The 22647-nt window shown below is 40.5% G+C and overlaps 1 protein-coding gene and 1 long non-coding RNA gene across 2 annotated transcripts in view; both read right to left on the bottom strand.

Annotated features, from left to right (window-relative positions):
* Window positions 1-3670: 3670 nt before the first annotated feature.
* LOC148145956 (uncharacterized) lies at window positions 3671-6266 on the bottom strand. The gene is made up of 2 exons (XR_015760999.1): window positions 5574-6266; window positions 3671-4889 (listed from the first exon to the last, which is right to left on the bottom strand). It is a non-coding gene; the product is annotated as an uncharacterized LOC148145956 (long non-coding RNA).
* An 11673-nt stretch (window positions 6267-17939) lies between these two features.
* LOC122561219 (uncharacterized) overlaps window positions 17940-22647 on the bottom strand; it is a 54562-nt gene continuing 49854 nt past the window's right edge. The window contains exon 5 of the mRNA XM_043712815.2: window positions 17940-21417. Coding sequence (XP_043568750.1) covers window positions 20347-21417 — 1071 coding nt within the window. The 3' untranslated portion in view covers window positions 17940-20346. The remainder of the gene's footprint in view (window positions 21418-22647) is intronic.

Here is a 22647-nt window from a genome sequence, read left to right as displayed (position 1 = left end):
CTTCCAGACTATTTAGATGGGGCTTGTTGTTACTGCCATTCAACTTGAAAATTGTGCATGTGGCTGGACATGAAAATGTGATTGCTGATGCATTGTCGAGACTTGCATGAGAAACGGAGGCATTCAGTGACAGGAGTAAAACAGCCTGGAACAAAGTGTAGTAGTGCATGTTTGCATGATTATAGTCAATGTGCTGTATGTGGTTGTTTAATGTACTAATGATTTAAGATTAAGGCTTTTAAAATGAAGCCATCTTTGGATATTGATGGTTCATTTTTAAGAGGGGGATGTGATGATGCTGCTCCTTTAACAACGTTATGTTGACCTTGTTATTTTTTCAGAGGTCGTAAAAGCAGCAATTCAAAAAGTCTGGGTTTAACTACCTGAGAATGCTTTCAAATTAAAAAAAACACTTGTACAATGAAAGGGGAGTGACCAGTTCTCCCAGTTCAGCTTTTCTCTGGTTTGGTTTGGTTTGGTTTTAGCAGTCTGGCTCTTCATTGAAAGCAATCAGTTGTGAAGCTGCTGCACCCAAAGAAGTGGGTCTATGCTGATCCTCCCTCTCTGTGACATCTCTCCTGTAAGAACCTGTGTTTGATTTTACATTTTTTGCCAAGGGGAGTTTATGGGGATTGTTGCAGGAATTTGGAACAGTGTTATTAAGTTGAGATAATCTGTTGGGTTTTCCGATAGGTTAAGTTCTTCTGTATTCTGTTCTCTTTTGTTGATGTTTCAGTAATCTTGCAAATAAATTCTGTTTTGTTTAAAACTAAGTGGTTGGGCTAGCTGCATCACTCCTTGAAAATCATTGTACATCTGCTTAAAACAGCTACAAAGTTAGGATCCGGGTTACTTTCTTGAATTGTTTTGAGGGGTTTGGCCTGGTCCATAACACTAGCTCTCAGTTCTACCTTACTGGGCTCTGTCCTCTTGCAGAATAATACATTGAAGGACCTATGCTACAGGACACCTTGATCCCACACACGCAAATACCATTCATTGTACATAACTAAATACCAGGAGCTGTACAAAGAAAAATTGAATAGTTCAGTATTATGGGATCCAAATTTCATATTTAATTGCTGGAGCTAACGTTATTAACACAACATGTTTGTTGTAGATCATCAATATATCCACAATGTCTTTGGAGGTAGAACATTACAGTTGTAGTAAGTGTCTGAGTGAGAGGCCTTGCAGACAAGGACCTTTAATTTTCCATGAGCATCATGCATCAAGAGGTGGGAACTTTACTGTGAAGGAGAAGCTAAGAGAACAGGAACTACAGTTGCTGAAAGTTGGACAGCAGCAACCTAAGGTGGAATTTTAAAGAGGTCTGAGCAACATTAGCTATGGGAAGATGGAATCCTATCTTACCAAGCTCACCCAATAAACTAAACATTGGGAAAACTCAATACGGAAACCAGACTAGATATGTGGTGTATTCAGCTCACTGCTTATTCTGTACCATCTCCATGTTGCCTATGACCAAATTGCATCTCAGCAAACAATCCATACCCATCTCTCATCCACACGCATTGGCATCTGGCATCTGCTAAACCCCTACAACCATGGTGGCACTTCTCTAATACACTTATAGATCACTCATGAAGCACAGACATGTATTGCAGTGTTCACCAGAAGCTAGAATTGAAAAGTTACAGCAAGGACACAGCACACACATGGACAAGCACCCAACTCACTCAGCAGTCACACAACTAGTGCCTACCTGCATGCTCACAGCATCAATGTCGAGCATTGCCCTCCTATGCTATGCCTATTAGCCACAGACAAAGGCTTTTGCCACTGTCGTTTTGAGGTGTTCTTTTCTGCAGACATACAGGCAAGCTGCTTAACATGATATGGATCTATCAGATGTGAGGGGACAGCTTGGTAATGGGGGAGTCTAGAAAAGTAGGGTGGAAATTATCAAGGTGTAATACCAGGAGTGTGGAAAAAATAGTTGTAGGTGAAGAGCAATTTGGTGGATTGCAACATGGCGGGATGGGTATAGGTTGAAACGGGCTGTTAGGATAGTGAGAGGTAATGAAGGAGAAGGAGGCTTTGGGTGGATTGGTACCTGGAAGTGACATGGTGTCAAATAGTGGCAGGATGGATTGACTTTTTAATTTTAAATGCAAATGAAACCAAAGGTAAGGAGGAAGGTGGAATTGCAGATTAGTGATAGGGCTGATTGTTAACAGAATAAAAAGGAAGGGACAGAATGTGTGAATGTCATATTGCATCAAGGAAATAAAAGTGTTGGGAATGTTGTTCAAAATAACAAACTTAAAAGCTTTATATCTTAATGCACGAAGCATGAAAGATAACAAAAGAACAGAATATTATTTATATGGAGACAAACTACAGTGAGCTGCAACACAAGGGGACTTGGGAGAAACACAGAAATCTAGCACAGAGATGCAGCAGGCAATCAAGAAGACTAATGGAATCTTGGCCCTTATTTTGAGAGGGTTGGAGTGTAGAGTAGGGAGGTCTCAATGCAATTGCACAAGGTCCTAGTCAGATGAACTTGGTCCCCCTTTTTAAGAAACTACATTATTTCGTTGGAGACAGCTCAGAGAATGTTCATGTAGATGATTGCTAGTGAGGAGGGGTTGTGTTATGAGCTAAGTTTAAACAGGTTGGAACTCTACTAATTGGAATTTAGAAGAATGAAGCATATGATTCTTAAAGAGCTTGACAGGGTAAATGCTGAGAGGTTGTTTCCCCTCATGGGAGAGTTGACGATCAGAAGGCATAGTCTCAGAATTAAGGAGCTCAAATTTAAGACTGAGATAAGAAATTTCTTCTCTCAGAGATTGTGAATCTTTGAAATTGCTTGCCATAATGAGCTGTGGGACACAGTCCTTGTGTATATTTAAGGCTGAGATAGGTAGATTCTTGATCAATAGGAGAATCAAGAGTTCTGGGGAACGGGCAGGAAAGTGGATGCGTGTTGTTGCATCAGCCATAACTCGATTGATTGGCGGTACAGATAGAGTCATAGAGATTTACAGCATGGAAACAGACCCTTCGGTCCAACCTGTCCATACCGACCAGATATCCTAACCTAATCTGGTCCCATTTGTTAGCACTTGGCCCATGTCCCTCTAAACCCTTCCTATTCTTATACCCATCCAAATGCCTGTTAAATGTTGTAATTGTACCAGCCTCCACCACATCCTCTGGCAGCTTATTCCATACATGCACCACCATCTGCATGAAAAAGTTGCCCCTTAGGTCACTTTTAAATCTTTTCCCTCTCACCCTAAACCTCCACCGTCTAGTTCTGGACTCCCCAACCCAGGAAAAAGGCTGTGTCAATTTACCCTATTCATGCTCCTCGTGATTTTATAAACCTCTATAAGGTCATCCATCAGCCTCTGATGTTCAAGGGGAAATAGCCCCAGCCTATTCAACTTCTCCCTATAGTGTGAAGGGCCAAGTGGCCTACTTCTGTTCTTATTTGTCAAGGTTTTATGGTCAATGCTGATGATGTCCACAAAAGTTTGCATTCCTGATCATCACTTTCCATTTTCTAGATGTAAGTGCCCCAAGAAGATGGCTGGGACAATGCCCAGGGTGGGTGAACTAGGTGATAGAAATACAAGGGACCCATAATTGATGGACACTACAATATTATAACAACAAATACATGAAACAGCCAATGCAAAGTGCAGGCACATTTAATCTGAAATCATTTCATTGTGTTGAGATTTTTTTTATGTATCCAATTTCAGCAACCACCACAAGGCCATTTATCCACTGTCTTCTTATTCACTATGGATTTCAAAATATTATGGCTTAATGTTATGGTAATGTACTCTTAAAACTTTACACAGCCAAACATGCTGACTAACATTATATTCAAAAACAAAACATTGACAATAACATATTCATAAACTCTGTTACATTCTGCTGATTATTAGTTTATTATCCAACATGTATTTTATGTAACATAAACTAGTCTTTGTTTCACTTGCCCATCTTGTGTTTGTTTTACTGACTCCAAGGTCAAACTATCATTTAATAATATATTGGATAGTAATGGTGCACTTAGTCATTGACATGAGTTTCACTTATGAGAGTGATCAATAGTGCCAAACTCAAGAGAACATCAAGTGTGAAGCTTTCAAAATTTTAATAATCTCATTTTGTCTTTTCAGAAACTGTCACAGGGCAACCATCCTCAAAATAGCAATTCACAACTTTCTGAATGGTGTGCCCCTGACTTGTCTAATGAACCAGATCATGTTGGAAAAAGAAGGCAGCCATAATCTGAAAAAAGAAAAAAAGTAAGATACAAAAGGAAATTGTACACAAAATTGAATTTGCCCTGTGATCCACTTGAAATGTAATTCCTGGTTTGAAATTAAGCAAAATAAATGCTTTCTTATTTGATACCCAAAGTGTGTGCAATGCCAGTAATTAGAAAATATACTCACAGACAGAATATGACTATTAAACTCATTGAACATGCTTCTTTTGGCTGATTAATAAAGAAGAACTGTCATGAGAAATTGAGTATTCTAGAATGCAATTAAGTCAATATTCCCAACTGGAAAATTAAAGCAACACTGATGATAGATAGAAGTCAAAATGTTACATTTGATTCCATCTGTGAATCAATCCATGCAGATATTACAAGATCATGACTGTGTGCAGAATCAAGTTGGTCTGTAAGGCAAGTTTTAATCGTCTTTATCCTCTTGAAGATGCTTAGGCTTTTCTCTGCTTCAGGTACCCCCACTGTTTGGAAATTATCAACAATTCCACAACAAATTCATGCTTATGGTACTGTGGGTAATTTGGTTGGATGCCCAAAGGGGTGGCTTGACTCCTCCATCAATTTTGACTCTCATCTCTATCTGTGGTGATGTCATTTTCACCTTTGAGAAGAAACCAATATTGAGATATGTAAACACGGCCTAGAAGTCAATATATTTGGGCCTCATACATTGTCTGTATATGCCAGTGACATAAAGTTAGTGCTTTTTGTGAGCAGTATAGATGGAAGCATGAAATTATACAAAAGTCTATCGATTAAGCAAATGGATAAACCTCTGGCAACTGGGTGTCAATGCAGACAAATGTAAGATTATCCACTTGGACTTCTAAAAGATTGCTCAGAGAACTTTCTAAATGGCAAATTGCTGGAAACATTGACGATCTGAAGAAACTTTAATTGAAATGTCATAAAAAAATCAACAAGTTAATGCAATGGTAACCTGTATAACTATAAAGCTAGCTAAAATTAAGCTACAGCCATTCAAACCCGTGGTTACACCACACTTTGAGAACTGTGTACAGCTCTGGGCACCAAAACTTTGGAAGATATATTGGCCTGGAGGAAGTGAAAGAATTAAATTACAATAGCAGATTATACAAACTAGGTTTGCCCTCCCCCCCCACCTTATCTCAGTCCTAACCCTTAGATTCAGCACCGTCTTCTTGACCTGCAATCTTCTTCCCGACCTCTCCGCCCCACCCCCTCTCCGGTCTCTCACCCTCACCTTAACCTCCTTCCACCTATTGCATTCCCAACGCCCCTCCCCCAAGTCCCTCCTCCCTACCTTTTATCTTAGCCTGCTTGGCACATCCTCCTCATTCCTGAAGAAAAGCTTATGCCCGAAACATCGATACTCCTCCTTGGATGCTGCCTGACCTGCTGTGCTTTTCCAGCAACACATTTTTCAGCTCTGATCTCCAGCATCTGCAGTCGTCACTTTCTCCTAGGTTTGCACTTTCTCAATTTTAGAAAATAGAGGAATGATTTGATCAAAGTTTTCAAGATATTTTAGGGACAGATATAGTAGATAAAGTGAAACTATTTTTGCTGACCAGGGAACACAGAACTAGGGAAAATAGCATAAAAAAATTAAAGTCAGGCCTTTTCAGAGAGAACCTGGAAAATACATCCACGTGCAAAAGATGGTAGAAGTTTGAAATTTGTATCTTCAAATATCAGTAAATAGAAGTTCAATGTATTTTAGATTTAAGATTCAAAGATTTGTATTAACCAAAGGTATTAAGAGATATCATGTGAAGTTAAGTATATGAAGTTAGGTCATAATCAGCCATGATCTCACTGAATGGCGGAACAGACTGGAAGTGCTACTCCTGTGCAAAAATGGTCTGTCAATGCACATTATGCAGATAATGCATGCAAAATATTACTATCAAAAGTATCACTGTTATACCACAGAATATGAACAGAGACCATATTGATCTTTGTTGTTCTGTTCACTGAGCTGGGAATTTGTGTTGCAGGCATTTTGTCCCCTGTCTAAGTGACATCCTCAGTGTTTGGGAGCCTCCTGTGAAGCGCTTCTGTGATCTTTCCTCCGGCATTTATAGTGATTTGTACCTGATTTGGACTGACAGAAGAGATACAACAAACAGTGAGACAAACCAACAGCACACAAACCAACAGCCACTCTCAGACAACAACTCACCAAAACGAAGGACCCGATACCCAGCATGAGCAAAACTAACGTAGTGTACAAAATCCCATGCAAGGACTGCACAAAACACTATATAGGACAAACAGGAAGACAGCTAATGATCCGCATCCACGAACATCAACTAGCCACGAAACAACACAACCAGCTATCCCTAGTAGCCACACTCGCAGACGACAAGCAACATGAATTTGACTGGGACAACGCTACCATTATAGGGCAAGCGAAACAAAGAACAGCCAGGGAATTCCTAGAAGCTTGGCACTCATCCACAAACTCCATCAACAAACACATCGACCTGGACCCAATATACCGGCCACTACAGCGGACAGCTGAAACTGACAACCGGAAGCGGCAGGGACAGGCCACTATAAATGCCGGAGGAAATACCACAGAAGCGCTTCACAGGAGGCTCCCAAGCACTGAGGATGTCACCTAGACAGGGGATGAAACGTTTGCAACAAAAACTTCCAGCTCGGCGAACAGAACCACAGCAACAAGCACCCGAGCTACAAATCTTCTCACAAACAGTGAGACAAAGTATTGTACCCCTGATAACAAGGAAAAGACAAACACATAACCTCAACACCAAGGAGAGGGAAGCACTAAAATCAACTAAGAAACGATAAGAACATAATCATACTACCAGCAGACAAAAGCAGAATGACGGTCATCCTAGACAAAGCAGGATACATCCAAAAAGCGCAACAACTACTTGCAGATACCAACACCTACCAAAAGAGGGACTTTGACCCCACCCCACAGCTCACCAGTAGGATAAACAACACACTGAGGAACCTACAAAAAAACGGACAGATAACCAGGTTTGAGCGACAAAGAATTAAACCTGAAAGCAACAACACCCCCAGATTCTATGGACTACCTAAAGTGCACAAACCAGACATCCCACTCAGACCAATAGTATCACTACCAAGGACACCATCACACAAACTGGCTAAAGAACTACAGCAGAAACTGAAACACCTGATCAGCGGATCCAGACACTCTATACAGTCAACACAGGAATTCTTGGACATCATCAGAAATATACATATAAACAAGGAAGAAGCACCACTATAAATGCCGGAGGAAACATCACAGAAGCACTTCACAGGAGGCTCCCAAGTACTGAGGATGTCACCTAGACATGGGACGAAACGTCTGCAACACAAATTCCCAGCTCGGCAAACAGAACCACAACAACGAGCACCCGAACTACAAATCTTCTCACAAACTTTGAACCATATTGATCAACCACATTTAAGTATGAAATAAGATGAAAGTCCATCCTATGAAAGAGGAAGACAAAGGCATAATTAAAAAACAAAGCATTGATTACTTCATAAAACTAATGGGCAAAAGTTTGAGCCTGTGCCATCAGCAAGCTTTGCACTGTCACAAAGGAGAGATCACATTGTGAGACAGCATGAGTGAGGATATAGTTTGGAGACTTTGGAGGCTGCGTAGGAATTTGGTGCAGAGGGGAAAAGGTGTTTTTTGCTTGCCATTTTAGTTCATAGTTTTAGTTCAAGATAAATTGAATTCCAGAATCAGAGACCCAGCAGAGCAAAGTGTGACATCACAAGAAAACTGTAAGTTCATTGGTTGGTAATAACTACAAATTTGACTTTTCTTAAAATCATTTGTGGGACGTGGGCACTACTGGCAGGCCAGCATTCTTTACCCCTTAGGAGAGGAGCTGAATGGAGAGCAGTCTGGGAAGGTAAGAGGTATAAAAGGTGGACTTTAAACTATGTGGAGGTTGGGGGAAGTTTCAGTTATTCGGGAAATTAGAAAACCTGAAGTAAATGAGGTGGTAAGAATGCAGAACTCATGAGAGGTTATTAAAATTTCCAGCACAGACACAAATAGGACAGAATGTATGGAAATGGTTAACAATAAAACTTCAAGTACACTGGACAAACGAATGACAATGAGAAGTGGGACAGTTAATACAGGACTGAAGATACTATATCTGAATGCACACAGTTTAAGGAATAAGGTAAATGAACTTATGGCGCAGATCAAATTTGGCAGGTATGACATGGTGGGCCTCACGGAGATGTGGCTGTAAGGGGATCAGGATTAGGAGCTGAATATTCAAGGATAAACATCCTATCAAAAAGGTAGGCAAGTGGGCAGAGGGGATGGAGTTCCCCTGTTAGTAAGAAGTGAAATCAAATCAATAGTAAGAAACAAAGTAGGGTCAGATGGTGTAGAATCTGTGTGGGTAGAATTCAGGAACTGCAAAGGTTAAAATAAACCATAGCTAGAGTCATGTATAGACCTCCAAACAGTAGTCAGGAACTGGGGCACAAGATACAGCAGGAGATAGAAAAGATGTGTAGAGAAGGCAAAGTTACAGTGATCATCAGGGTTTTCAATATGCAGGTGGACTGGGAAAATCAGGTTGGGAGTGATTTGCAAGAAAAAGAATTTGTAGAATGTTTACGAGATGGCTTTTTGGAGAAGCTTGTGGTGGAACCCAATACTGGATTTAGTGTTGTGCAATGAGGCAGACTTGATAAGGGAGCTTAAGATGAGGGAACCCTTGGGAAGCAGTGATCATAACATGATTGAATTTGCTCAGCAATTTGAGAGAGAGAAGGTAGAATCAGAGGTAATGATATTTCAGCTGAATGCGTGAGGAGCTGGGTAGAACTGACTAGAAGAGGATCCAAACAGGAAAGACAGTGGAACAACAATGGCAGGAATTTCTGGGAGTAATTCAGGAGACACAGCAGAAATTCATCCTGAGGAAAAAGAAGCATGGTATAGGGAGGATGAGGGACATGGCTGTCTAGGGAAGTCACGGATAGCATAAAAACAAAAGAGAAAGCACATAAAGTAGCTAAGAACAGTGGGAAACCAGAGGATAGGGGATCTTACAAAGACCAACAGAGGGCAATGAAAAAAGAAATAAGGAGGGAGAAGATTCAATATGAGGGTAAGCTAGCCAGTAATATAAAGGAAGAATGTAAGAGTTTCTTCAGATATATAAAGGGCAAAACAGAGGCAAAAGTGGGCATTGGGCCACTAGAAAATGATGCTGGAGAGATAGTAGTGGGGAGCAAGGAAATAGCTAAGGAATTGAATAATTGCTTCGCATTAGTCTTCACAGTGGAAGACACGAGTAATTTCCTTAAAATTCAAAAGAGTGAGGGGGTAGAGCTGAGTATGGTGGCCATCACCAAGGAGAACGTGCAAGAAAAACTGAATAGTCTGAAGGTGGACAAATCATCTGGACCAGTTGGACTACACCCCAGAGTTCTAAGGGAGATAGCCGAAGAGATTGTGGAGGCGTTTGTGGTAATCTTTCAGGAATCAATACAATCAGAAAGGGTCCCAGAGGACTGGAAAATGGCTAATGTAACACCCCTATTTAAGGCAGAAGACGGAAAATTACAGACCAATTAGCCTAACCCCGGTCATAGGTAGGATCCGGGAATCCAAAGTGAAGGATGAGATTTCTGAATACAGAGGAACCTTGATTATCCAAATATCAATTATCCGAATTTCTGATTATCCGAAGGAGATCTCAAGGTCTTGGTACAAACATTACATCAAAGAGCTGTTTCAACCCTGATCGCGTCTTTTATTTACAGGTGCAATGATTAAAAACAAACTCGGCTCTCTGAAATGCTGCCAAGAACAGTCCTGGGCAGTCTAGGTACCATCTCTAAATGACTGACCTCCCACCTCTCTCTCTCCCCCCACACTTTTTCTGGAGTTCTACACAGGGGTGTACCCTAAACCCTCTTCCCCAGATAATCTCTCCAACATTGTCCTGTACAGGCAGAGGTGGAACCTGTCAAAAAGTTGCAGTAAAAAGTTGTGTGCATGTGTGTGCTATTTGGAGATTTACCCCACAAAGGCAGCAGCCGTCTTATTGTTGGTGTCCAGGCCAGCTGCCCCGGGGAGAGGTGGGGGTGGCGGGTCAACCGGCGAAGTGGGATCGCGGACAGGGGTCAGATGGTGGATGGGGTTGGACGGAGATGTGGGATTGGGGGCGGGTGGGTGAGGCGGAAGGGGTTGAGGTGGGCAGGGTAAGGTGGGGGCGAACATGGTTGGGTGGTGGCTGGGGTTGGGGGCAGGGTGGGGGTGGACGAGATTGAGGGTGGGGGTGGACAGGATTGGAGGGCGGGCAGGGTTGGGTGCGGGATGGGGGCTCACACGCGATGTGCTGCTGCCTAGTCTCCTGAACGGAGCAGACTTCACAGAAAACTCTGAGCCCCAGAGGAAATCAATTAACCGAATAATCAATTATCCAAATGAAATAGTGCCTACCCATCTCGTTTGCATAATCAAGGTTCCTTGTACTTGAAGGTGTATTGTAAAATAGGACAGAGTCAGCATGGTTTCATCAAGGTAGGTCATGCCTGACAAATCTGCTAGAACTCCTTGAGGGCATAACTAACAGATTAGACCAAGGAAAACCAACAGAAGTTACCTACCTGGACTTCAAGCAGGCTTTTGACAAGGTGCCACACAGGAGGCTACTGAGTAATATAAGGGCCCATGGTGTTAGAGGCAAGGTGTTAGCATGGATAGAAGCCTGCCTGTCTGGCAGAAAGCGGAGAGTGGGGACAAAAAAGTCTTTCTCAAGGTAGCAGGTGGTGACAAGCTGTGTTCGGCAAGGCTCAGTGTTGGGACCACAACCTTTCATTTTGTGCATTAATGATCTAGATGAAGGAACTGAGGGCATTCTGGCTAAGTTTGCAGGTGACACAAAGATAGGTAGAGGGACAGGTAGCATTGATGAGGTGGGGAGGTTGTGGAAAGATTTGGACAGATTAGGAGACTGAGCAAAGAAGTGGCAGATGGAGTACAACGTGGGAAAGTGTGAGGTCATGCACCTTAGTAAGAAGAATAGAGGCATGGACTATTTTCTAAATGGGGAGAAAATTCAGAAATCTGAAGTGCATAGAGGCTTGGAAGTTCTAGTCCAGCATTCTCTCTAGGTAAACTTGCAGGTTGAGTCAGTAGCTAGGAAGACAAATGCAATTATGCCATTTATTTCAAGAGGACTTGAATATCAAAGCAGGGATGTACTTCTGAGACTCTATAAGGCTCTAGTCAGGCCACATTTTGAGTATTGTGTGCAGATTTGGACCTTATATCTCAGGAAGGATGTACTGGCTCTGGAGCATGTTCAGTGGAGATTCATGAGAATGGTCTGAGGAGTAAACAGCTTAACATATGAGGAAATTTTCGGGACTCTGGGTTTTTCCTTGATGGAATTTAGAAGGAACAGGGGTGGGCGTATGTAATTGAAGTTTACAGAATACTGAATGGCCTGGACAGAGTGGATGTTGGGAAGATGTTTCCATTGGTAGGAGAGACTAGGACCCAGGGCACAGTCTTAGAGTAAAGGGAAGACTTTTAGAACAGTGATAAGGAGAAACGTCTTCAGTCAGACAATGGTGAATTTATGGAATTCATTACCATGGAAGGCTGCGGAGGCCAGGTCATTGAGTATATTTAAGATGAAGATAGATAGGTTCTTGATTGTAAACAAGATTAAGGGGAGAAAGCAGGAGCATGGGGTTGAGAAACATATCAGCCATAATTAAATAGCAGAGCAGACTTGATAGGGTGAATGGCCTAATTTCTGCTCTATAGCCTTATGATCTTGTCCATGAGAAGGTGGTGGTGAGGTGTATTCTTGAACCACAGCAGTCCAGTTGCTGAATGGTGATCCACAGTGTCCCTTGGGAGAGGATTGAAAGATTTTGACCCAGCAATAATGAAGTCAGTATTCTTAAACAAAAACAGAAGTTGCTGAAAAAGGTCAGCAGGTCTGGCAGCATCTGTGAACAGAAAACAGAGTTAATGTTTCAGGTCTGGTGACACTTCCTCAGAACAGATTATAGATGCCTGAAATTATAGATTTTTGTGTCATAAAGGAATTTAAAGATCTGAAATGGGACAGGAAATTAGAGTTGAGAGTGAAGATCCACAATGATTTTACTATCTGCTGGTCTGGGAATATGACCTAGTGAAGTAAAGACATACAAATAGAGATACTTTATGATAGTACAAGGTGCAAAAGCTGGAGGTGTAGTGTAAGAACGTAAGAATGTGAACAGGAATAGGCCACACCCACAAAGTCAGGGAACACTTCAGCGGTCAAGGACATTCAGCCTCCAATCTTTGGGTAAGCATCCTCCAAGACAGATTTCAAAATACACAACAACGCAGAGTTGGTGAGCAGAAACTGATAACCAAGTTCCATAGCCATGAAGACGGCCTCAACCATAATCTTGGGTTCATGTCACATTACATGTGACCCCACCATACTGTCTTATACCTGTAAAACCTTCCTTACTGTTCTGTTTTGACACCATCGCCTTAGTAAATTGTTATGATCTCTCTCTATGTTAATTAATTTATACAGTTTTGGATACCTACTATTTTGGTTAGACATTTGGCATGCGACTCATACCTATTATGTTATTCCAGTCATTTGGTTTGTCTCCAGCATCGTATCTGAATTTTTTTGTAATTATCTCCCTGCCTCATTTAATCAGATTATAGGTCATCCCTTCACTTGTTATTCAGCTATTGACTCTTTTCTCGCACTGTCTGACAGCCTTGATCACCTGCACAGACCTGTTATTCAGCCAGTCGACACTCTACTCACACCATTTGTATGATCTTTTGATCTCTCTGCCCATTGATCTCTCTGCCTATAAATTCTGTGCCTGTGTATTTCTTTCTCATTTCACCTGATGAAGGGGCAATCCTCTGAAAGCTTATGGTTTCAGTATGTGTGTTGGAGTATAACCTGGTGTCATCTGATTTCTGACCTTACTTGAATGCATGTATCATGTACTGATGAACTGAGAGTGCAAATTGAAATTGATAAGTATGATGTGGTAGTCTGTAGAGACAAGATTGCAGGATGACATTGATTGGTTCCTGAAAATTGCAAGGTGCAAGACATTCAGGAAGACAAGGAAGCTAGGAAGGTGGAGTCGTGACTTTGTCAGTCAATCATGTATTACACAAAAGAGAGGGATGATCTTCAGAAAACCAAAACGTAGAATCATTTTGGGTGGAAATAATGACAAACCCATCACTTATGGCCCCAAACAGTAATCACATGGCAATGTGAAGCATAAAGCAACAAATAGTGGAAACTTGTTAGAAAGGCACAACAATAATCATAGGAGATTTTAGTTTACATATCAACTGGAAAAATTAGATTCGCAAAGATCATCTCAATGAAGGGTTCATCGTATATTTTTTGGATAATTTCTGAGAACAGATTGAATATTCTGGAGCTGATCAGAGAACAGAACTAAGCATTTGTCAACAATACAGGATTAATTAATGATCTCCTAGTGAAGGTGCCCCGAGGTAACAGCATAGCATTCATGTCTTACTGTCAGTTTGAGGAAGAGGGCAGTGTGTCCAAGACCATTTTTAAAGATATAAATAATGCCAATTATGAGGGAATGAAAGCAGAGCTGGCTGAAATGATTTGGCAATTTAGATTGAAGAATATGTCAATACAGAGACAGTGAAAGAGTCAGAACACACAGAATAGATCCAACATGCAAAAGATATCCCAAGGAATCTGGCCTCCACAGCCTTCTGTGGTTACAGGTAAAGACAATATCAAACTTAAAGAAACAGCATATAATTGTGCTAAGACATGGCAGATCAGAAGACGGGACAAACATTTTAAAAAGCAATGAGTAACAAAATTAATTAGGCAGGAAAAATTAGAGTATGAGAGAATCTAGGCAGAAGTATAAAAACAGATGGCAAAAGTTTCTATAAATATTTTAAAAGAAGTTGTAGCAGTCTGTGACTGTTCAAGTGAAATAAAAATCATTCAGACGGGAGGCCAGAAGTAAAGGTAAAGCAACTAAAATAAACTGGGCATCAAAATGGACAAAAAGCAAAGTATGCTGGGGATGCCAGAGCCAGGATAGACTGAAGAAACAATTCTGCCTATGGACAAGTCCTTGCCAGATCCAAGCCCAGACAATTGAAACCAGAGAGCCACTAGAACACATCAGGAAGCGTGAAAGGGAAATTCAACCTTTCCTGACAAGCAAACAACACTAAGCGCATGGGGCAGACATGCCTCAGTAAAACAAAAGACAAGGTATATAACAGAACAATCTCGATTATCCAAATTAAAGGGGCGGGGAATATTTTGGTTGGATAACTGATTGGTTAATGTTTTTACGGGACCTTGGGATCTTGTTCGGATAATCCAAAATTCAGATAATTGACGTTCGGATAACTGAGGTTGTTCTGTATTCTGGGATGAAACCATACTTCTAGGTTCAAGAACAGACACATCAAAGGGGTCACTGTTAAGTAAGCCATTGAGGGCCAATAGCAGCATTTCACAATGATAAAGCCAATCAACTTAGAACCTCTGATTGGTCAAGTCCTTGGAAAGTTCCAGGAGGGTGTAAGAACCCAGTCTGGCCAGACTCAGGGAACCCCACTCTCCAGCCTACCTAGAGCTACGTTGGGATACATCAGTAACCAGAGCAGCTCACACTGAAGCCAGAGACAGAATTAACCCGTGAATAGAGGAACAGACTATCTGATTCTAAAGTTATTAAAAGTATAAGGTTTAACTCTTAACCTCTGCCAGTTTATAAGCAGAGAGGGGAAAGCATTCTTGGATTGTATTCAGGACTATTTTCTACAACAGTGCATGTCTATTCCTACAAAAAGGAGAGACACTAGACCAGATTCCTGGAAACAAGGTGGATCAACTGTAAGTGGGGGACAGTTTAGGGAGCAGTGATCATTGAATCTGAAAGTTTAGGATGATAGAAAGGGATCATAGACAATATAGAATTCTTTGGAAAGATAACAGAGAAGGTTTGTAAGGGTAATGCTGTTCATGTGATCTCCATGGACTGTCAAAAGACATTTGATATAGTGCCACACATTGGACTTGTGAGAAAACATATAGCTTGTGGAATAAAGGGGACAGCAGCAACGTGATACAAAATTGGCTAAATGATCGTAAAGAGAAGTTAATGGATAATGCATATTTTTCTGGCTGGTGTGGAGTTCCCAGAAGTCAGTAATGAAACCTTTGCTTTTCCTGATGCATTTTAATGATCTCAATCTTGGAGTGGAGAGAACAATTTAAATGTTTGTGGATGGTACAAAACTTGGAAATATTGCAAACTGTAAAGGAGACAGTGTAGCACTCCAATGGGTATGCATTAATAATGACCTCTCACCCTCTCCCATCCAGGTATGTTGGTGCACTCAGCTCATCTACATAAGACCAACATATTGCCAAGTAATTACCATGCTGCTTCCTTCTTTGCACTGTCAGCTACTTCTGCACATAGCACTTGGCCAAACAAGATTTTGTAGATATCACATGGTGCAGAGGTACAACGTGGTACCAAGGAAGGAAAGGGAACTACATACCTTCACTGAAAACCTTTTAAATAATTTTGGAAGATGTAAGCTACAAGGTGCATAGGGCAGGGAAAAGGATTCTCAAATTGAGTGACGTCAATTTGGAGGGACTAGTCACAAAGTTGGAGTCAGGCAATAGGTTATGTTTCTACTGGATGGAGGAGGGTGAAAGAGCTCCACAAAATCCTTCTGAAGAGAGTAGGAACAGGCTATTAGTGAGTTGAATTCCCAGAGTCTTGCCATGTGGACATGCTCACAGTGCTAAGGAAAAGGTTACTGACTTCACAGGGATGGTCAAGGCAAGTGAATGCATTTCCATGTGACATCTAACAGCCCCCACACAATTAACCTCTCATGCTGTTCAATGCACTATAATCATATCACTCATAGAGTCACAGTCTTAGAGTCGTAGAGCTGTACACATGGAAACAGACTCTTTGGTTCAAATCGTCCATGCTGACCAGATATTCCTCTAAACTCTTCCTATTCATATATCCATCTAAATGCCTTTTGAATGCTGTAATTGTACTAGCCTCATTTCATACAGGCACCATCCTCTGCATGAAAATGTTGTCCCTTAGGCCCCTTTTAAATCTTTCCCCTCTCACCTCAAACCTATACCTTTTAGTTTTGGATTCCCCACCCCAGAGAAAGGACCTTGTCTGTTCATCCTATCCATGCCCCTCATGATTTTATAAACCTCTAAAAACCTCTAAAACCTCTTCAGCCTCCAATGTTCCAGTGAAAATTGGCCCAGCCTAATCAGCCTCTCCCTACAGTATAAACTCTCCAACCCTGGCAATATCCTTGTATATCTTGTCTGAACTCTTTCAAATTTTACAACATCTTTCCTACAGCATGCAGCATTCCAAAAGTGGCCTAACCAATATCCTTTAAAGTATGTACTCAATCCTGTACTCAATCAGCAGTTGGGACATCATATTAAGATTGTACAGGATGTTAGTGCAGCCTCAACTGGAATAGTGTGTGCAGTTATGGTTGCCCTGTTAAATAAAGGATATTATTGAATTGGAGAGGATTCAGAAAAGAATTAGCAGAATGTTACCAGTAATGGAGTGTCTGAGTTTTAAAAATAGAGTGGAAAGGCTGGAACTTCTTTCACTGGACTGTAGGAGATCGAGGGGTGACCTTATTGAGGTTTATAAGACATAGGAGAAGAAATTAGATCACTCGGCCCATCGACTTTGCTCCACCATTCAATCATAGCTGATAGGGTTTTCAATCCCATTTTATCACTTTCTTCCGTAACCTTTGATCCTGTTGGCAATCAAGAACTTACCTATCTCTGTTTTAAATATACTCAACAATCTGGCCTCCACAGCCTTCTGTGGCAATGAATTCCACAGATTTACCACCCTCTGGCTAAAGAAGTTTCACCTTATCTCCGTTCTAAAGGGTCTTCCTTTTACTCTAAGCCTGTGTGCTCGGGTCCTTGTCTCTCCTGTCAATGGAAACATTTTCCCAACATTCACTCTGTCCAGGCTGTTCAGTATTCTGTGAGTTTCAATCAGATTCCCCTTATCCTTCTAAACTTCAAGTATAAAATCATGAAGGGCATAGGTAAGGTAAATGACAATGATCTTTTTGGTAGGGTGGGGGACTTCAAAACTAAGTGGCACTTTTTTAGGTGAGAGGAGAAATGTGTGGAATGAACAACCAAAAAAATTGTGGATGCAGGTACAGTTGGAATGTTTAAAAGACATTTGGGTAAGTTCATGAATAGGAATGTTTGGAGTAATATGGGTCAAATGCAAGTAGGTGGGACTAGTTTAGCTTGGGAACATGGTTGACGTGGACTGGTTAGACCAAAGTGTGTGTTTTCAAGCTGTAAGACTCTATAACTCTTCAGCAGTTCTCATTTAGGACTCATAGCTAGCATGCAGATCCATCAATTCTCCAACACACACCTCATATTTAATGAACTTCAAATATCACAACATGTAGGTGATATGTAACCTGTCTCTTAATTCAATTAAACCAAGCACTGAAGTTTTGAAGTGTCAAATATGACTGGAATGCTGTGAGGTTATGATGTGAGAAAGGTGTTATGATAGTGCCATCTTGTGGCTGATAAATAATATCTTAAACTCATAAGCACTAATTAAACCTTGAAAGTGCTGTTTAATAGTTATGTCATGAGGGCAATTCATTTATTCATTGAATGTTGAACTACAAATCTACTTCCAAGAAATATTTAAATCAGTGCAGTTCAATGTCTACAGAGTTTAGTAATTGAAACAGGCACACAATTGTTTATTATTTAAGCATGCGTACACTCAATATGTATTTTGTTTAATTCTAATAGACTCATGCAGTTTTCACCAAATGTGTGCATAGTTCTGACTGAATCCATTGTTACAGGAATCAGAAAGCATTTGTAATTGTGAAAAGTATTTCAGAATCAATTCAGCTACACACAAGTCTTAAGGTCTGCCTTTAATATGAGGCAACTGCCAACACATGATCTGTAAATCAGGCATAATTAATGTGTGTAGTGGTTTATTTGAAATCCTTTGTAGATCTCCATTAATAACCAGCCAGAGACCAGTCTGGATCTCCCTTTCCATGGGATTGCATCTCTTTTGACAAAGGGGAAGTGGCAGAACACTGGCTTCAGCACCAATGACATTTGCTGCTTTCTGTCATGGCTTTTTCAATTTCCAGACTAATACAAACTCGCTATACTGTTGGTCAATGGGAAGCCATATCTGTGTCCAGTAGAATAACAATGGTTTAATTTCACTTTTGTGATGCTGCAATGCTTGCTGGATGTCTGCTGCTCCTCCACATAACATTAGGACGGTGAGATATGCCAAGAAAAAAAAACAGGCTTCTGAACAAGCTCCATTAGTTTAACTGGCAACTGCTCCCTACCAGACCTATGAACCTTTTAGACCACATCACTGCAATGATATTGACCTTAAAGTTAAAAATCACATAAATGCATAGGAGCATTGTGTGTGTGGATGTTTGTGTAAATGTCGGCATTGTGGGGAAGCACATGTTTGGAAATGTCCATTTGGTTTCTAGATATTTGGAATTTATTGTACTAAATAGAATTTGCCCTGAAGTTGTGCTTTATTTTTTAATTTAGTGTTGTACAGGACATGTTGCACTTACTTGATGCTTCCTTATTTAAGCAAATGAAGAGTTTTGACATAGTCATGTCGGCAAAGAGATGTGATGTATCATTTGGTTGTTTGGTGCTGAAATAAAGAAAGGTCCCTCCATTTGACATTAGAAAATCTTGAATGGAAATGACCTGCACTTTGATCACCCATGCAGCGAGGGCTATCTGTATTTCGTTCGCTCCACCCTGTATTCCTGTTGTTCCTTTTCCATTATAATGGCATTCATGCCCATGCCTACACACCAGTTACTGAAAATTCCTCACTGTGGGGATTGTGTGAGGAGATGATAAAAGCCTTTTGGTGATTGCAGAAGCAAAAAAGAGCAAGTTGCAGAATGCCAAAAACAAATCAGCAAAAATAGCTCACAGTTCCAATTATAGCTATGAAACTCTTTAGAACATCTGTAATCACATCTCTTCACTTCTGCATGTCTCAATTCCTTTGTGAATATATAGGATTCAAGGAAAGCTGCAGTGCATCCATCGTTGTATATTATACTTAGGCCACGAATGTAAATAATCTAACATTTTTTATGCAAAGAACAGCTGCTGTGCTGTGGCCTATGTGGAAACTCTCCCCCAATATTTTGACAGAAGATATCTGATTGTTATAATACTCAAGGGCAACTGAGGTGCAGCAAAAGTGCAGCACTGTAAGGGTACTGACTTACAAAAGTTGTTACATATTAAATAATGAATTTTATGGTTATTATAAATTAGTTTCTTGCTAATTGGAGCTAATATAACTTTCACAATAATAGAGTTAGAGGTTATTAATTATGAGAATGGATAATTTTTTGTGAAGTTTATTTATAGATATCTTCATTTCAATTGGTTTTTATTCAGATTTGAAATTTCTTTTTGCTATATACACCAATAAAATATACAACAGTAAATCACAATTAACAAAAATTAAATGTTATTTGATTAGATTAGATTACATTACATTACAATGTGGAAACAGGCCCTTCGGCCCAACAAGTCCACACCGACCCGCCAAAGCGTAACCCACCCATACCCCTACATTTACCCCTTACCTAACACTACGGGCAATTTATTCATTATTATTTAATAATGAATAATCACAAGAATGATCCCTTCCAGTTGACATTTCTAAATGTAAAATATCCGCACAAACCACTATATATAGCATATTTAATGACACATTTTTGTTAGAAATATATAAATAGAATTTTTAAAACCTTATATTTATGGAGTACTCTAATTCATACTCACACAACATTCAGTTTTTTGTGGTACTTATATAAATTCCATTTAAGTGTGTAATAAAAATGCAGGACTACTTCCAGTTTTCACAAATTATGAATTGTGGCGTGAATGCCTATTGCAAATAATTGATTCCACATTGACATAATCATTTTTCTGCATTCTTCCCTTTAGCAATGGCACATTTTTAGGTGGCCTGGGAGGAGCACCTTTAATTGTTTGTTTCGGTACAGCATAGTCATCAGCAGAAGGATTGTATGGGTATTCATAACCTAAGCAGTCATTCAGTCTGCCTTGCACTTTCCATGCTTCATTTAATTCTTTTGCTTCATCATAAAGTAAAGAGTCATCACTTACTTCATATACATGTTCACTCTTCTTGCGATTTGTGTTCTGATTAAACACATCTGTGCATTCTGGTCTATTGGTTCCACTGAATACAGTATCATAAAGAGATTCTGGATGCTTAGTCATTACAATGGAAGGAATACTCTTTTTAACAGACTTGTGTTCATTGTTAAGTGAATGTATTTTGCTGGGAAATCTGAAATACGGTTCATTGATTTTGTGTGATAAGGTATCCTCTCTGTGAGATGTAAAGTTACTTTGCTGTCTTCCTATTTGTCTTGATATGGATTTAGTACTGTTTGGTGCTTCCAGAGGGAGTGTCACATGAACATCTCCTGGACTTGTTTCTGCATATAATGTAGTCTGATTCTCTACTGTGTCTGCTTGTAATTTAGAATTTACTTTACCAAATAGAGGTGATGATGGGAAACTGTACTGAAACTTGACTGGTGATTTGCTTAGCGAACTACGTGTCTGAGTATCTGGGGACGTGTCATAACACAAATGATGCATACCTTCAGAAACGTCTGATATTATGGAGGATACATTTTTCGTTAATTTAGATTTATGTTCAGTGGTAAACTCCTTGTGAGACCATGTGCTACTTGAATATAATTTGGAAGTAGCAGTCTCCACAGGGAATAAATTGTAGCTTTCTAAAGGATCTGAATTGCAACACTCCTCTTCATTGTTGTCCCTTTGCATCTTTACGGCGGCATTTACAGACATGAAAATTTGTTTCCCTTGCGTTGTTTCAAATTCAAATTTGCCTGGACCAGATTTACACCTTCTTCCAGATTCAATTGAAAACATTCTCTGAAAAATATAAACATTACTGAACATGAAATTATTGTATAAGCATACAGAATTAATTCTACAGTACTTTTCTGCCAGTTGGGCCATATTAAATACTCTAGCCCCAATTTTCTGATTTCTATTCCCTGTCAGAATGGCTGTCACTGGGGACAATTGTGGAATTACACCTTTTATCTTGCCTCCAATATCAACAAATACACCGTTCAATTTTTACTCAAACATTCTGTCTCACAGGGACACAGGGTGCATCCTCAGTGTGAGAATGGTGAGTCCCACATCTACGCAGCAATTGAGTCTTGACAATGGAATTAATGCTGCATCAAAGCCTGTGGGCAATGAGTAGTGAAAATTCTGGCTACTGCTGGAGTCATTAGCACCCTCACTTAAGTAATCCAGGGATCTGGTTAGGTACACAGGAGTTCAGATGGTTCACAGAATACAGAGCCAGGGATTGTGGATGTGAGGATTGGTAAGCCAAGGAGACAGCAAAATGGGGCTAACAACACAGGAGTAGGATCCAGGGAATGATATTGGGGTGGTGGCTCAGTGGTTAGCACAGGTGCCTCACAGTGCCAGGGACCCAGGTTTGATTCCAGCCTTGGATGACTGTCTGTATGGAGTTTGCACATTTCCCCTTTGTGTGGGTTTATGGGTGCTCCGATTTCCTCCCACAGTCCAAAGATGTGCAGGTTAGGTGAATTGGCCATGCTAAATTGCCCATAGTGTGCAGGGATGTGTAGGTTAGGTGCATTAGTCAAGGGAAATGTAGTGTAATAGGGTAGAGGAATGGGTCTGGGTGGGATACTCTTTGGAGGGTTGGTGTGAACTTATTGGGCCAAATGACCGGTTTCCACACTGTAGGAATTCTATGATATGACTGGGACTGGGAATCGCTGCAATTGATTTCTTTACTGATTGCTTTAATACAGGGGTACAGGGTAGTTCAACATCTTCCTTATCTTCTTGGTTAGGTCTAGCAGGAAATCTTTCACATACCTCCAATTACTCCTTCTTCTTCCCAAGGCACTTTGCCATGCAAATAGATGTAACAACTGTCTGTTTATTTCTTTTCTCCTTATAGCTTCACCTATCCCTTTGAGATGAAGCAGTGCTCCTTTCAATTTAGTCTATTATAATAAATTTGGTGTTCCTGTACATTTAGTAGACCAAACACATATTGGGAGACCCGTTTGCAAAGCACATCCTTTCAGTTCAAAAGCCTCTGGTGGC

This window comes from Chiloscyllium plagiosum, unplaced genomic scaffold, assembly GCF_037043375.1.
Source record: "Chiloscyllium plagiosum isolate Xiang-an unplaced genomic scaffold, Cpla_swu_hap1 HiC_scaffold_22, whole genome shotgun sequence".
NCBI classification, from domain to species: Eukaryota; Metazoa; Chordata; class Chondrichthyes; order Orectolobiformes; family Hemiscylliidae; genus Chiloscyllium; species Chiloscyllium plagiosum.
The sequence above is the reverse complement of the archived record's forward strand: the minus strand, read 5'-3'. Positions and strand labels throughout refer to the sequence as shown.